The following is a 17,935-nucleotide window of genomic DNA, read 5'->3' as shown; positions in this document are numbered from 1 at the left end:
AGTGCATAATATATGTGAAGGCATGTAGCTTAGGGTATTTGGCTCATGACTATAATGTCATAAGTTTGATTCCTGGTGGCCCATTGCATTCTAGAGCAGTTTGTTCCAGTCCATTCAGCTGGCAAAAATGAGTTGTACCTGTATTTCAAAGAGCCAGCCTTTCCCCATTCTGTGTCACATTGAATCTCCTTAAAAACTATATTAAGAGTATGCATGCTTGAGGAGTGCTCAGCCACTTGCACATTAATTTCATAAGCTATCTGTTCTGTTAATTGGACCAACTGGAAAATTTGTTGTTGTAACCAATGGAATATCAGTTCCTTTATATATAAAACATGTGGAGGTGCAATGGCCCAGTGGTTAGGGCAGTGAACTAGTGGTCATATGATTGTGGTATCGATTCCCAGACTGAGCATTGTGAGTGTTTATTGAGCAAAAACACCTAAAGCTCCATGAGGCTCTGGCAGGGGGTGGTGGAAAACACTGCTGTACACTTTCACCACAACTTTCTCTCACTCTTTCTTCCTGTTTCTGTTGTACCTGTATTTCAAAGGGCCAGCCTTGTCACACTCTGTGTCACGCTGAATCTCCCCAAGAACTACATTAAGGATACATGTCTGTGGAGTGCTCAGCCATTTGTACATTAATTTCACGAGCAGGCTGTTCCATTGATTGGATCAACTGGAACCCTCATCATCGCAACCAACAGAGTGCCTTGATATAAAGCATATATAATACAAAAACACCCAGCAAACTGCAATAATAAATAAAACAAATACAAGATTTTAAAAATCTATTTTTTCTATGTGGATCAGTTGCTTTGCAGTATTTATTTTGGCTTTCAATGTTCTAAGTTTAAATCCAACCAAAGTCAATTTTACCCTTCATTCTTCTGAGATCAATAAATCAACTCTTAGCATAAGGAAACAGACTAGTGGGATTATTAACATATCAGATGAGATGTCTTGTGGTACTTGTTATATTCTTAGTTCAAATACAATTGGAACCTACATAGGTAATAGACACAGTCTGTTGCTATCCATTTGGTCCTCAGGTGTCTTTAGCAGGGTTCACTATTCTGTAAGCAGTCAGATCAGATTTCCAGTTTCAGGACACCACTAATTTAATCCTTTTCCTAGTTAACTCTTTCGTTACTGTATTTATTTTCAATTACTTTATATATCACAAAGAATTTAGTAAAATAACTTGGTTATCATTAAGCTAGTGTTAGAAGCATAAATTGTGACTAAGGTTTGGTGGAAGATTTTAACTCTAAACTTATGAAAACAAGACATTTGTATTCAGAACCAGAGCTGGTTTTAGCCAGGTTGGTAAAGAAAGGGTTAACATCACTATTTAGAGCAATGGTTCTCAACCAGTTTTTGCCTATGGAGCCCTTTGATTCCTATATTAGTCAGGTGGATCCTCATAGCCATTTTTGTAATTAAGCATTTTGTAATTAAGCATTATTAGGAATTGTATTAAAAAAATTGTTAAAATATTTTGTGTATTATATTTTGCGTATTATTTTTTGCCCATAATTTTTAACAACAAAATCTCATGTGGACCTCCCAAGGTAATGTGGGCCCTGGTTGAGAACCACTATCTTAGAGCCAACTCGTTGTCTTCAGACCCAGCAGACCTTCAATGCTCGACCTGCTGCAGAGCCTTCTGAGGATGCATCAGATTGGTTAGCCATAGCCAAACATACCATGATCCATCTTCTCCTCCCATGTGATGTCCTTGGTCAGTGTTGATGATGATGGACAAACTAATGCTATAACTAGGGAAGAGCTAACTGTTCAATCTTACAATAGTAGGGGAAAAAATAATAATGGTAACAGATTAATATTGAGGAAGAATTGTTTTAAAATGATTAATAATTGAAATCATCATTTCATAGTTTTTATTAAAAAAAAAATTCAAATCCACAAATGGTGCTGACAGTGGCAGTCATAAAGGTGATGGTGGTGGGTTGGGAGATGTCATTGGAGGAGAAAGAAACATTAAAAAGAAAATCAATAAATTATAAAAAATCACACTTAAGTAAGAAAAGGAAGGATGTTGATAGAGTAAGTGGAGATATGTGAATACATGATTAATTAACAACGATAAACAAAGCCAACAGTTTTGTTATCTCCCCAAAGCATCCAGACACACCCTGCCATGTTTAATTTCTCAGTAATAAATCCTAGTTAATCTTCTTAAAAAGCAAAATCTTAAGTAATTACCATGTGAGAGAGAGACGAGGAAGATTTGATGAAGTGTGATGGAACTGTGTTGCTGATTTAGTTTCTTTTAACCTTTGTTGTTATTGTTGCTGTTGTTGTTGTTGTTGGTGGTGGTGGTTTTCTTTTATTTTCAAATTTGATTCAATTTGTTTTATAGAATATAAATTGTTTGTAGTGAGTTTTCTGTCTCCTTATTAATGTTTCTTTCTTTCTTTTTCTTTCTTTCTTTCTTTATTTTCTATTAGCTACTATTTGTTACATTTATAAGAATTATCAGAACAGGATTTTGAGATTTTCAGACTATGAATTGCATCTTTGTTTTTATGTTTTTACACTTTATTTTTATGAGTCTATTACTTTGTTATCATCATGTGATCTTGTCTGAAATACATTCTCTTCATCATATAAAACAAACAATATGTATAATGAAGGGTTTTTGGCATGGTTTCTGCCATTAGCAATACCTTGTGTATAAGACCAAGTCACTTAACTCTCAAGCCCAGTGGTTCTCAATTATTTTTTACCTATGAACCCTTTGATTCCATTTTACTCTACTGGTCCCTCATAGCCATTTGATGTTTAAAAATTCTTGTTATATTTTTATTAATTAAATATTATTAGAAATTATATTTTTAAAAAATTGTTAAAATATTTTGTGCATTGTAGAAGAATAACTGATCTATTACACAAGAATTTTAACAACAAAATCTCACATGGCCACGTAAGGGTCAAACAGACCTTGGGTAAGAACCACTGTAATAGCATGTGTACCCATAAATATGTATTAAGGAATGGTATAGTTCACATCAAACACCTTCAGAACTTTGTCAAAAGTAATATTTGTGCCCTTGACATCATCAGTAAAGCCTTGTTCTATTTTAGGTGAGAGAACCCACCTAAATTGTCTGCTCACGGTCTCTACGTGCTTTTCATTTCATGGATTGGAAGCTTATTGCTTGATAGCAGTACAACAATGTGTGCCAACAACTCTCCTCTTTCTAACCTTGATTAGTCAAAACTGAGCTACCCATCACACTATCTTCTGTTCATCAATGGATCTATTTGCTAGCATCTATTTGCTAACAATTCACACTCCTATGTAGGTCTACTACTATTCGTTTGTCATCCTTATGGAACCTAATGACTTTATACAGACCTGCACTACTTTCTCAAAAACGTCTTTAAAATCAGAGTAACATCATCATAGTTACACTGTGATTATTTTATTAAGGATTGAAAGCTGGGGCAGAGTGTTAGCTGTTAAATCGATCCCAGTATTTGACTGGTACCTTATTTTAGTAACTTTGGAAGAATAAAAAGCAAAGTGAACCTCAGAACATAAATAGCCTGAACAAATGCTGCAAGATATTATTTTTCTGACACTCTAATGACTTTTCAAATCCATCACCCTCATTTGACTGTAATTATTAACAATGGAGTCATTAGGTTCAGGTGATAAATTCAGTTCTATTCATGGATAAAATTTAAAGGAGAGTGACATTTAGAGAGGAGAGATACACAAGAAAGAGTGATGAGCCAAGCTGTCCTTCACTCTTTCAGTACTCCCATTTACCACCCAGCTCTGATCTACTGCTATTTCTTAGAAACTGAGGGCAATGTCATTTACTTAGCACCATAGAAAATGGGAGAGCTACACTAGTGGATTATGGCAGTTCTTAAAAAGACAACTGTAACATGCAGGCCATAGTTATGAACATTTAGAGATTCACCACATTTATTCCATCTAGGTTTAGTACTTACAAGAGTTGGCAATGGATCTACAGAAGGCTCTGACTCACCCTTACTGAGGATTGTTCCTGGCAAATGAACATCCTGAGTTAGCAAAGGTAACATTGCATAGGATGATATTCTTCAGAGCCACAAAATACATCAGCTCTTAACAACTACTATCTCTTAGTAAAGATCAGGTGAAATGCACAATGGAGCACTGCTCTCACATCTGGAATGGCACTGCTACTTCACTTACAAACATCCTAAAGTTCATCCAATAAAAAATCTACCTGATTCATTTGCATGAATTCTTCAACCACAACACATCAACATCTGATCCACAACTGTATTGTTTCTATTCTCTGTCTTTTCTATTGTTAGTACAGTGCCCTCTGTGTCTTGAAGTTGTTTGGACAGTTGACTTCACTAGAGCACTCACAATTCACTCATTTTCTTAATCTTCTCATTTATATTGTCCTACCACTCAGGTTTTGCATTAATTAGTACACTTAAATCTTTTCTTCATAGGACATCAACTTCTGGACTTTCCTCTCTGCTCATATTTCCCTAGCAGCTATCAACGTGCAACTTTGCAAGAGGAGCATTAACTACATAAAATATATTCATCTCAAAGGACTGCAGAAATGATCAGCACAGTCCCCTCCCTCCAGACCAGCATCAAAGAGATTAATAAGAAAATACCAAAGCATTCTTAATATAAATATTATCTCAGGGAATGAGTGACCCTTAGTTTTTGATTAGTCATTTCTCTAGAAGAAAGAAAACTCTTGCAACACCCGCAACTTTATCTATTTTCAATGATGCAGACAAGTCCTTCTTTTTAGGCAAGTGCATACATTGTTTATAGAGTGAGATTGGTCCTGTGAAAAACCTTTCTTCACCTTAAAAAACTTCAGGCACCAGCAATGCTTGATTTTTAATGTCTCTATTATGTCGCACTGTGGATGACTGCAACTGAGAAAGGCAAAACACTCAATGAAAAAGTCCTTGACGAAATGAAGTCATGCTCCAGCATGGCTGGTTAGCTCTCTAAACAAGTGCTACAAGACACGCCAACAGTAGCCATATGTGTGCTAAAAAGTGGAGGTCTCTAGCAGAACTGAAAAACCATACTTGTGTTGCTCATATTTAAGAGAACAATCAAGGAATAACATTGCTCAAAAATAAGGTGAAGCCATCATTTACACACACACACACACACACAAATGAGGGGATACTGAAAACTTCCTGGTTTTGGGTAACAGAAAATACAGGGAGATCAGTAAACTATGATTTTTTTCAACATGTTTCCTTCTCAGATTCACACACTTATTGCAGACCATCAGTTTTTCTAAGCCCTGTGAAAGAGCTCAGGAAGCTAACCCTCCAACCAAGCCTTTCATGAATATATATGAACCTAAAGTTCATATATATATGAACTTTAGGTTATGTATGTATGCATGTATATATGTATGTCATATATATAGGGAGAATTCACAAAAAATGTCATATACATATATATAACATATATCATCATGATCATGATCATAATCATCATCATCGTTGAACATCCACTTTCTATGATAGCATGGGTTAGGCAATTTGACTGAGGTCTGGCGAACCAGATGGCTGCACCAGACTCCAATCTGATCTGGCAGAGTTTCTACAGCTGGATGCCCTGGCCAGTCATAGAGTGACTACAAGTTTCCTATCCATAAAGTACTCAGCCTTATAGATGATTCATCAGACTCCAATGGCCACGGACATATATATGTTTGTCATGTCGTCTATAAGGCTGAGCACTTTATGGATAGGAAACTTGTAGTAACTCTATGACAGGAATATAATTATATTCTTGTAAACATACATTATTACTCTGAAATTTAGAGCATGCTTCATTTTCAGATGTACAATCCACTGAGGTGAGAGAGAGAGAGTGAGAGAGAGAGAGAGAGAGAGAGAGAGAGTGAGAGAGAGAGAGTGAGAGAGAAAGAGAGAGAGAGAGAGAGATGCATATATATGTATATGTATATGTATACATACACATATATACACATATACATGCATATCTAAATTCTATATTCTCTTTCACTGAACTTACAAATAGCTCACTAAAGAATTGTGACATCTATCAACATCTGCACTCAAGTGCACTTTTGATTATAGGATTAAAAGATATTAACAGGACAATCGATGAGGCAGGAAAGCAAATGTAATGGATGTCAAAGAATATGTATAAGCAGCCATGTCTCACTTGTCACTAATAATGATTTCAAACATTAGGAACAAGGCCAATTTTAAAATAAGAAAACAACATGAATAAAGGCTTAATAGAGTTCATTGATTACATTACATTAATAGTATTATATTTGTATTGATATGGGAAAATAAAAGGGGAAAAATAGGGAAAATGTAGTGTTCACAAATGCAAAAAGAACAGTAATTCCGAACTAAACCACTGATACCAGAATGAGGTGACTAGACATGAGTATTTGGACATTGACAGTTTGGACATTCAGGCTGTTTTGGTGACACATGTTTTGACACTGAAGGTAAACACACACACACACACACACACACACACACACACACACACACACACACAAACTCACACACGTACACAACACAGAAATATACACATACAAGTAGAGAGAGTGGGAAAGTTTACACATACAGACATAACTGGATGCCCATGCAAATAAACAGAGAGAGAGAGAGAGAGAGAGGCAGACAGACAGACAGATAGATAAACAGATAGATAAATAGATAGATAAATAGTTAGATAGCTAGATAGAGATAGATACATAGATAGGGAGAGAGAGAGAGAGAGAGAGAGAGAGAGAGAGAGAAAGAAAGAACAAAAGAAACATTAAAACAAGAATAATATTGGTTTCAAATGTTGGCATGAGGCCAGTAATTTCAGGGTGGGGTACGTTGATTACATTGACCTCAGTGATCAATGGGTACTTATTTTATCACCTCCAAGAGAATGGAAAGCAAAGTTGACCTCACCAGAATTTGAATTCAGCCCATGAAAAACTGGATGTAAAATGATAATGACAATGGTGGTAGTGGTAATGATGGTGATGATGATGATGATGATTATGAGGAGGGGGATGATTGAAAATCTAAAATGATTTTTATGAGGATCTTGATATCCAAACCAGAAGTGATAAATCTAAACACTACAGTGAAATTAGCCATGCCATGATCATCCCATCTCACCTCACTAATTTTTTTGTCTGGCCCCTGGTCATCCTTGACTGAACAACCATATGACTAGAAACATTCAACCCATGACTATCCTGTCTTTTTTTCAGGTGTAATACATGTATGACTGCTTAGTTAAAAAGACTGTTCTTAACCACATGGTTTGGGGACTGACCCTACCATGTGTCACATTTGATAAGTGTCTCCTACTATGCTGTCAGGTTAACCAATGTCTTTTGAGTGAAATTGGGTAGATAGGAACAGTATGTTTTATGTATACAGTTTTATATATATATATATACATATACAGCACATAAAAAGTGCCATCCAAACATGGTCGATGCCAGTGACCCCTGACTGGCTCCCGTGCTGGTGGTATGTAAAAAGCATTATCCAAACGTGATTGATGCCAGGACTGCCTGACTGGCTCCTGTGCCAGTGGCACATAAAAAGCACCATCTGAATGTGGCAGATGCCAGTGCCCACTGGCTGGCTCCCATGCCAGTGGCATGCAAAAAGCACCATCTGAACGTGGGCAATGCCTAGGCTGCCTGACTGGCTCTTGTGCTGGTGGCATGGAAAAAGCACCTACTAAGCTCTCGGAATGTTTGGCATTTGGGAGGGCATCCAGCTGTAGAAACGCTGCCAGATCATATTGGAGCCTGGTGATCAGACATCGGTGGAAATTGCTTCGATTCCTGGAGTCTACATTCCATCATTGATGACGACACTATCCATAAAATGGAAGATGGCATTTTGGAGGATCGCTGCATAACTATTCAGCAACTAGCCCAAGAAGTGTAGGGTCCATGGAAAAAATTATTGACGACCATTTACACATGTAAAAATTCTCTGCACGATGGATTTCCCAGATGTTCACACCTTTTAGAAACAGGAATAAGTCAATTGCTCCCAGGTTCTTTTGGCAATGTGTCAAGAAAACGAGGAGGAATTTTTCAGCAGACTTATCACACAGGATGAAACATGGGTCCATCACTATGATCCTCAGACTAAAGTCCTGTCAAAGCAATAGAAACATGATAACTCACCACCTCCAAAGAAGGCTTGTGACCAACCCCCAGCAGGCAAGGTGATGCTCACAGTCTTTTGGGACCAGTGCAAAGTAGTGATAATGGATTTTCTGGCAAAGGGCACCACACTTAACAGGACATATTATGCTTTACTCCTGCAGAAATTGTGGACACCATCAAAGCGGAGAGGCATGCCATGCTCACCAAAGGAGTCTGCCTCCTCCTAGACAACACCCCAGTTCACAATGCACATGTTGCCCAGAGGAAAGCACACTCCTGTGACTATGAAATCCTTCCTCATCCCCTTTACTCACCTAACCTCACACCATTTGACTTCCAGCTCTTTCCAGCCATGAAGTCTCTTTTGAAGGGGAAGCACTTTTCAGATGACGATGAACTTATTTCCAAAGTAAAGTCTTGGCTACAGATGCATCCTACGGACTTCCACAGACAGGTCTTCACAGTTGCATAAAGCAATGGGAGAAATATATTACCATTGGTGGTAGCTATTTAGAGAAGGACTAATAATTATGTCAAGTTTCACTTATCCCGGTCCTTGGAAAATGGGTCAGGGGAAATCTTTAATGAACACCCCTTATATGTGTATGTGTGTGTGTGTGTGTGTGTGTGTGTGTGTGTGTGATGTATGTTTGTACATACACACATACATGCACACATATATTTCAATATTCTACTACAAAGGTGCTTATGCAGGAGAAAAATATCTCTGGATTTTAAAACTCAATTTTTAACATAGCATTAAGCTTTAATTATCATATTATTTAATACATTAACAATAGCACCTATGATAACACATAAAGTTTATAATTGGCTGGAATGATTGCAATGAGCAAACTATGTTAACAATGGTAGAAAGCAAACACTATCAGTGATGTTTCAATATAATGCATTTCTTCTTCTCTACAACCATTTCTATAACAATCAGGAATGTTTACATCCACACAACTATTATTAACAGTAATTATCATCATATAACATAATTATCAACAATCAGTAATAGCTATTATATAACATAATTATAAATAATTAATAAGTCATTATAACTACAAAATATGAATAATAAATATGATTAACTAATATTAAAGGCAGTTGTAATTATGTGAGAATCATTTTGTCGGGAATGTTTTGAAATATAAATCTCTCATTGTTGCAGCAGTAGTAGTAGTAGTAGTAGTAGTAGTAGTAGTAGTAGTAGTAATAGTAGTAGTAGTAGTAGTAGTAGTAGTAATTGTGGTGGTTGTGGTTGTGGTGGTTATGGTGGTGGTAGTTGTGGTGGTGGTTGTGGTGGTGATGGTGGTGGTGATGGTGGTGGTGGTGGTTGTAGTGAGTATAAAAAAAGGACAGAAATAATATTCTGGTACTGTTCAAGGCATATATAAGAAGTTAACTTAGTTACAGTTCAATAAATTAGATATAAAATAAATCTAAAGGTATAATTGAAAATAGGTTAGAAAAGGTCAGATATCTGTAAATTCACATATCTGTACTACTACCATTTATCCCCTTCTCCTCTTCAGAGACCCACTCCCATTTCCTTTCCTTCACTTTCTCTCCCCCAAAACTCATATTCACTGCATCCATTGCCATGCCCATCTATACTCATCTGTCTCACTATTTTCACACTCTAGTGCTCTTGCCTATCCCCCCACCTTTTTTGTTCAGCTGCCCCTGTTCTCTCTCTCTCTCACCTTTTATCTTGACTCAACACCCCTCTTTCCAGATGGGAGAGACATGTATGCACCTCTTCAGCATGACACCTGCTTCTCTCTGCCCATCATACTTCCATATCTCTCAATCTTATACCCGACTCAGTTGAGGGGTCTTGTCTTGTGCGTAATTGGTGACCTCAGCAGTACTGGTGCTGTGAAGAAAGCATCCAGGACACTCTGTGAAGTGGTTGCTGTTATGAAGGGCATACAGCTGTAGAAACCATAATGAAGCAGACATTGAAGCTGAGTACAACCCACTGGCTCTTTGGTTGTTGTCAAACTGTCCCAGCTTATGCCAGGATGGAGGTGAAGAGAAGCAGAATAAGGATAAAAAAATAATGATAAAATGGACAGAAGAAAGAAGAAGGAGAGAGAGAGAGAGAGAGAGAGAGAGAGAGAGAGAGAGAGATGACATGTGGTTGGGTAGGTTATAAAAGTGTGACAGACTTAGTGAATGGGGAAGGGAAAGACGTGTGGTGGTGCAGGAGAAGTAATTTAGTAGCTCAGCAAAGAGTGATCAATAAAAAATGTGAGTGGTGAAGACCGTGGTGGATGAAAGATTATGGTGATATTAAATATGCTGATATATTTGCATACTTTTAAATTCAATATCTACATAAAAAGAAGAAATGTACTCGACACTTTTTCAACAAGTATATATTAAGCATTTAATTATGTTTTGCTGAAAAACAATTGAGACAAATGGCAAAACACTGTACTAGAGAAGATGTGCCCAACTTTTGAAAGAAAGGAAAAGCAGATGTAAAATGATGAAAATAGAAGTGATGAGGGAGGTTTCCATCATCATTCTGTTTCTTTCTCATGAGCTTCCTCTTACCATTGCCCATCTTTATTGCCCTCCAGCAATTTCTCTCTCCCTTTTTACTCACATGATGACCTCTTCTGTATTCATTCTTAATGTTCATCATACTCTTTCCTCATCACTCTCACTCTCACTACTCTCCCTTCTAATTATCTTATCATCCTCCTATCATTCTTTAAAACCATGTAGATACTTTAACTCTCTCTCCTCTTTCTCTGTCTTTCCCACTCTCCATTGCTCTCTCTCTCTCTCTCTTTTGCTTTCTTTCATTATTCTTTACTTTATCACCATTTCACTCTGGTTCTCCCTAATCACTCTCACTGCTATCACTTTCTCTGTTATGTTGCTTCAACTCAATCTCCTTTCCAACAACTGTTATGTAGCTGTGTATTACAATCTCACTCACATTCCCTTTTGTTACTCTTCCTTTTATCACTTTTTCACTCTTTCCCACAAAACTATGTATGAAAAAACCAAAAAAAAAACCGGAATGAATGAATGGAGAAAAACAATGAAGAATGGTTTCTTTTTGGCTTTAATGGATGCTAGCTAACTTCTCTGGTGCTTGTGAATAAATGAATGGAAAAATTGCAAGGTAGAAAGGAATTTTTATTTATGCTTGAAAGAAGGTAACCCCTCATGTGTTGGTGCCACAATAAAATGTACTGCGTACAATATGCAAAGTGATTATTGATAAGAAGGAAGGCTATCCAGCCATAAAAAATGTGTAAGTGAGGCATGGTTTCTACTCCAATACATCACGGAGGACAGTGACTCTGAATAGGAAATAGCTAAGGTCATGACAACTCACTAAAAGCATGCTGAGAAGAAAAAAGTCGACAGATGATGATAATGATGATGATGACGACCATGATGTAAACTATGGGCACATAGATCACACAAACACTTACACACATATATGCATGCACATATACAAATGTGCACACACAAACACACCCATGTGCATACACTTATACAGCTTTTAAATTAGCAATATAAGAAAACTGTTACATTTATCAGCAGATGTCTTTCTTTATTTGTCTTTTTGTCCTTTTGGGGGGGTCAATAAAATAAGTACCAGTCAAGTACCAAGGTGGATGTAAGTGACCAACTCCTTCGGCCTAAAATTTAAAACGATTATAAATATTCTTTTGTACTCTAGGCACAAGGCCTGAAATTTTGGAGGAGGGGGCCAGTCGATTAGATCAACTCCAGTATGCAACTGGTACTTAATTTATCACTCCTGAAAGGATTAAAGGCAAAGTCGACCTTGGCGGAATTTGAACTCAGAATGTAAAGAGAGATGAAATATCACTAAGCATTTTGCCCAGCATGCTAACGTTGCTGCCAGCTTGCTGCCTTACAAATGTAAAATAATCTTTTCTACTCTAGGCACAAGGCCTGAAATTTTGGGGGAGTTGGGGCCAGTCGATTAGATCAACCCCAGTATGCAACTAGTACTTAATTTATCAACCCCAAAAAGATGAAAGGCAAAGTCAACCTCGGTGGAATTTGAACTCAGAATGTAAAGACAGACGAGATACTGCTAAGCATTTCACCCAGCATGCTAATGTTTCTGCCAACTCACCACCTTAAACAATTATGAATATTGATAGCATCTCTAATTTGGTTGCTAGCTATTGAATATTTTGAATGGTTTTCAAAACATACTTTAGTTGCAGAGAAGATATGAACTCTCCAAGTTGTAATGATAGTAACTGGTCCAGGAAAGCAATCACTTGGAATAAAACCAGTGTAGTGGGGCACTTTAGTATGAGATGCAATATAAAGAACACTTTAATCTTACTAGACAACCTCTCAAGTGCTATTGGTGTAAAATCTATCCATTTTATGCAACAGATTGCTAAAGTTGTAAAAATAAAAACAAATAAGAGAAAACCTTACCCAAAAGCACAACATACATAAAAATCAATGAAAACTGCCAACTGCATGAATAGGAATGACCCTGTGATGCAGTACATAGTTGGAAGGTAGCTGATTGTGATTTTCCAGTTTGTTGGTAAAGACTTTGATACAAAACATCATAATCCTCATCAGTATTTTAATGTCCATTTTGCTATGCAGCAATGAACTGGACAGGTCTAATGTATAGCACATCATTAATTGTTGTGGTCTTTTGTTATCTTCTTGGCAAGGTTCAGCATCTTAGAACCTTATCTAAGCAAGTCTTTTCATGACATGTCCAGTCTTACACATTCACAGATACACTTTATGGACTGCACACTTTGTCCTTGTGCATTCATTGTTCATTTATGTACTATTTCCATAAAGCCCTACCAGTAGAGACATGTCTTCTGCTGATGCTTTTAATGCCCAGAAATTAAATGCAATGTTACCTCTAATCTCTCAATTTCTCTCTCTCCTCTCTCTCTTTCTCTCCACCCCACTCTCTGTCTCTCTCTCATACATGCATTTTATACTTAGAAATGATAACAACATCAACAACAACAATAGCAACGACAAAATGGATTGACAATTCAGAAGAGAATTTGATTAAGCCTTACCTATAATGGAGATTGGTTTGCGAGCAAAACGTATGCGTCCTCTGAGGCCCATATATTTACTGCGACATCCAGCAGACCACAAACGTACTATATATTCTATCCCAAAGAATAAAACCAACACAATTTCCTGCAAAAACAAAAGAAAAATTCATTTTTAATTTAATTTGAGATTAAGCATTCTCTGAAAAATATAAATTTTCTCTTACAGAATAGCTAGTCTCTACTCACAATAGTTGGGTGAGTTGTGGTTAAAGTAAAATATGTGTTCTGACTTGAAATTTAGAGGTAAACAGGTTAATAGTGCTTTGCTATTTAAGGGTCAGTAAATTATCTTTTAAATTTAGCCATTTACATGAATTAATAATTATCATAGGAATACCATTATATTGGAGATTTCTGAAGCAGAATAATCTATAAAAAATATCTTTACAATATCAAGTAAGATGTAATATCTGCTCCTTCATTTCAAAAGATATCAGAAATTGTCAGAAGGCAATGAGAAAGCAAGCCATTACATCTGGTTGAAGAGAAAGGGCAAGTGGTGCAGCAGGAATGAGCATTGAGGCAGATAGCAACATCTGGCTCAGAATTACAACTGTTGAATCAATAAAGCTCTTACTGTTGTGCAGAAATTTTGTCACTGATATAGATGGATGACCCCATGCAACTTTGGTGTCATGGTGGAAGGAGCCAAAACACTTACAGAGCTGCTTCACCATCTGATGAGATACTGATTCCTGCATTTGGAGACTGAGTACTGCAGCATCCTTAGCATGCAAATGTTTGCTTCAAAACATTCGAATCTAAACCTAGTCAGACAGTCTTCCTGATTTCCCAGAAATTTTAGACTTGGCACTCAACAAAATTTATATTGGGAATTGAGAAATCCTTAATTAAATTTTAGTCAGACTAAACTGATCAGCTTATCAGATTAAAGATAAGTTGCCAGCACAGAATTATGCTGTTTACAAATGCTTGCACACAATAGTACTAATTTAGGTGTTGTTTGAGTAATTTTACCAATTTTCCCTCATCAAAACAACACACAGAGAGAAAAGAAAGACAAAGACAAAGGTTGTTTCAATTAATGAAGTACAACAAATTTTAGAAGATCCTAATAAAGATCAACAGGAATTTCATCATGTCTATGTGGATGACGATTAGAAATCGGTTGAAGATAGAAGATTTCAAGTGGAATGTTATAATGATATCTTAAATGAGAAGTGTAGTTCTTGGCTACCTGATGGTGGTGATGTAATACTGGTATTAAGCTCACAAGTTGTCAGCTCCAGATAACACCCTCAATTTTAATATGTTTCTGTTCAGTAGTTTTAAATCAATCTTATTTAATTTAATCTATGTGAATTTTTACATGCTCACTGTGTGGAACTCAAGTATTCAGACATTAGTTAGTCTCTGTGTTCAGAGCTGGCAGGAAAATTTAAACAAACACTGAGGTCTCTCTTTTCCTTTATACTCTTATTGGTTTTAGCAAGAGGATGTGGCCATGCTGGGGCTGTCAGTATTGTTTATTTCAAACTCATTTTCTGACTGTCTCTATAGATTTAGTCCTGATGAAGTGGTGAGTTGGACAAAGCTACCCTTCTTTTCATTTCTTGTTGTGATGTAGGTTCATCTAATATATCAAATAAAAATTTGTCTAAATGTTCTTTGAATACATTCACATCTATGCCTTGTAGTTCTCTGAGTTTTTTTTGGCCAGGTATTGAAAAGTTGAGGGCCCTTGAACCTTAAGTGAGTGTGTGCGTGTTATATATATATATATATGTGTGTGTGTGTGTGTGTGTGTTTTATATATATATAAAAAGCTGGCCAAAAGTCACCTGACAGTAAATCAAAACCATTCAATTTCAAGATTTATCAGTGTTTAACAACTGAATGAATTTAATAAAAGCATCTAAATATGAAACATGAAAAATGTTCAAACTGAAATCCTTCTTGAGCGACACATTTTCCATTCAAGTCAATACAAAATTACAGATAGTATTTATGGAATTTTGATTTACTGTTGGCTGACTTTTGGCCAGCAGGGATTAGTAAATATTGCCAGTCTCAGTAATTGTCTAATACTTTACTTTATTGACCTCAGAGGGATGAAAGGCAAAGTTGACCGGATAGAATTTGAACTCAGAATGTAAAGAGTCATAAGAATGCTGCAAGGTATTTTGTTTGATATTCTAATCATTCTGCCAATTCATCACATTAATAGATATAATATCCTAATATATTTTCCTTTATAAAAAAATGTTTTCTACATCTAACTTAGATATTAGAACAATGGGGAGGGAAAAAGTTAATTAAATTGACTCATGTTCATTGGACTGGTTTCAATTAAGAAATTCTAGAAGGATGGATGATGAAATCAACCTCAGTAGGATTCAAAAACAAAATGTAAAGTGATGCACCCAAATAGTAACAGTCACACTGGTGTTCTACCAAATCTCTGCTGATTCTGTCATCTACTACACTTTTGTATAGGGAATAATGAATTTATATGTGCAAGCATTGTGTTATTTTCTACTGAAATGTATACATCTAACTTCATTCCTTCAGTGTACCAAGTTAAAAGGGAGTCAGCAACATATCACAGCTGTTAATCATTTTGTTAGGAGTTAAATCTCTCTATTGATGCTATGGAAACCAGAGCTGAATAACAGTTTTATGAGTTATTTATCTTAATCTAGCGATAAGATGGTTAGAGTCTTCATAATTATATTTCCTGCCAGCTGTACTTTACTAACTACTGTGACAGAATCTGCTTCTTCAAACAGGTCTGTTGTGATTCTGCTAATTCCAGCCAAGTTCACTGAAAGCATGGAGGAACACTTGAAAGATAAATTACCATTTAGGCATTTGATAAGCTCTGAAATATGTCTTAACAAATTCCAATTATTCATCCTGTGTGGACACATTGTCATCATCATTCTTACCATCATTACCATCAACATCATCATCATCATCATCATCATCTCTGTTATTACTTGATATGGTAACATGTAACTACATCTGGTTATGCAGAGCCTTTTGTTTACACAAAAATCATGCAAAATATCAAAACATGTCAAAATGCTGGATATACCCATCATGGTGGACTGCAAGCAGTGTGTGTATATATATATATATATATATATATATATCACGTGATCACGTGACCGACCAGACCATCAGATGTTGTTACACATCGCTGGTCACAATGCGTTCGCACTGTTTTAGCCTTCGAATGAAGCAACCCCGCTGGCTAAGCAAGCAGGCCAACAGAAGAAAGAGTGGGAGAAAGAGTGGTGAAAGAGTACAGCAGGGATCACCCCCTCCTGCCAGAGCGTCGTGGAGCTTTTAGGTGTTTTCGCTCAATAAACACTCACAACGCCCGGTCTGGGAATCGAAACCGCGATCCGACGACCGCGAGTCCGCTGCCCTAACACACACATAAAAGTAAATGAAGTGTAATGTTTATAATATTACAGTTATTTCATGGTCTACAATAATTTCAACAACTTGCTGGTGACAAATCAAATATTATGTCTATAGACTTGGATGATCATGACAATTTAGTCATGCATCTTATATAATGTATGTTACTTTATAACACCAGAAGTCATTTAATCATAACTAACCAGAAAAATATCATACACTAGCAGAGATACACAGCATTGCTCAGAAATAAAATGGCATTGTTTTACTTGTTTTGGTCATGTGACTGTGGCCATGCTGGAGCATTACCTTTAGTCAAAGAAACTGACCACAGGATTCATTCTTTGTAAGCCTAGTACTTATTCTATCAGTGTATTTTGGCAAGCAGCTAAGGCATGTAGAAACAGCAAAATTGGCTGTCAAGTGATGGTGAGGGTACAAGCACATACACACACACACACACACATGTGTATATATATACACATATATATATACATACATATATATATACATGCATATATATTTACATATATATATATATATATACATGCACATATATACATATATAAATATATATATACTAGCAGTATCGCCCGGCGTTGCTCGGGTTTGTAAGGGAAATAATTATATAAGCATTTTTAGAGATGTAAAGTATAATAGCCATCTCAATATGGCTAACCACAAAGGGGGAGGGGTGTTACTATAGCTTTTTACGTTCTGAGATTTAATAATAAATTTTAGAGAGTTACTTCCCTTATATATGTCAAAAATGGATTAAAAATGGGAAAAATTGATGGTAAATTTTTTTTTAAATCGTAGACTCATCGTAGACGCGCGCTAATACCCAGACGGTCTCGATATGAATCACGACTATAAGATACCCGGTTTTGGTTAAACTGCACCGCAAAATGTGGGAGTAGTTAGGAATCTAAATCGTAGGAGACAGACACACAACCTCACTTTTATATATAAAGATTTCCTCTATTTACATAATATTGAGGTCTCTTTATTTCTTTTGTTATCTTACTATTTTTACCAATATACATATATATATATATATAAATATATATATAGTTACAGAGATGTACTTGCATAGCAAGTGACTTGATCTGAGATCGTGTGCTGGAACGAAAACAGTTGCAGCGTTGAAGGTGTTTATAAGCCATTTAAGAAACACACAAAAGCCGTCAGATTCACTTTAACATTTAAATTTAATTTGTCA

General features: G+C 36.3%; 1 protein-coding gene across 1 annotated transcript in view; it reads right to left on the bottom strand.

The window, feature by feature from the left end:
* LOC115232605 (potassium voltage-gated channel subfamily KQT member 1) overlaps positions 1-17,935 on the bottom strand; it is a 367,422-nt gene that overhangs the window by 153,756 nt on the left and 195,731 nt on the right. Inside the window, exon 3 of the mRNA XM_036515059.1 lies at positions 13,282-13,408. Within this exon, the coding sequence (XP_036370952.1) occupies positions 13,282-13,408 (127 nt within the window). The remainder of the gene's footprint in view (positions 1-13,281; positions 13,409-17,935) is intronic.

Source organism: Octopus sinensis, linkage group LG2 (genome assembly GCF_006345805.1).
Source record: "Octopus sinensis linkage group LG2, ASM634580v1, whole genome shotgun sequence".
NCBI classification, from domain to species: domain Eukaryota; kingdom Metazoa; phylum Mollusca; class Cephalopoda; order Octopoda; family Octopodidae; genus Octopus; species Octopus sinensis.
Note: the sequence above shows the minus strand (reverse complement) of the source record. Positions and strands in the feature narration are given on the sequence as shown.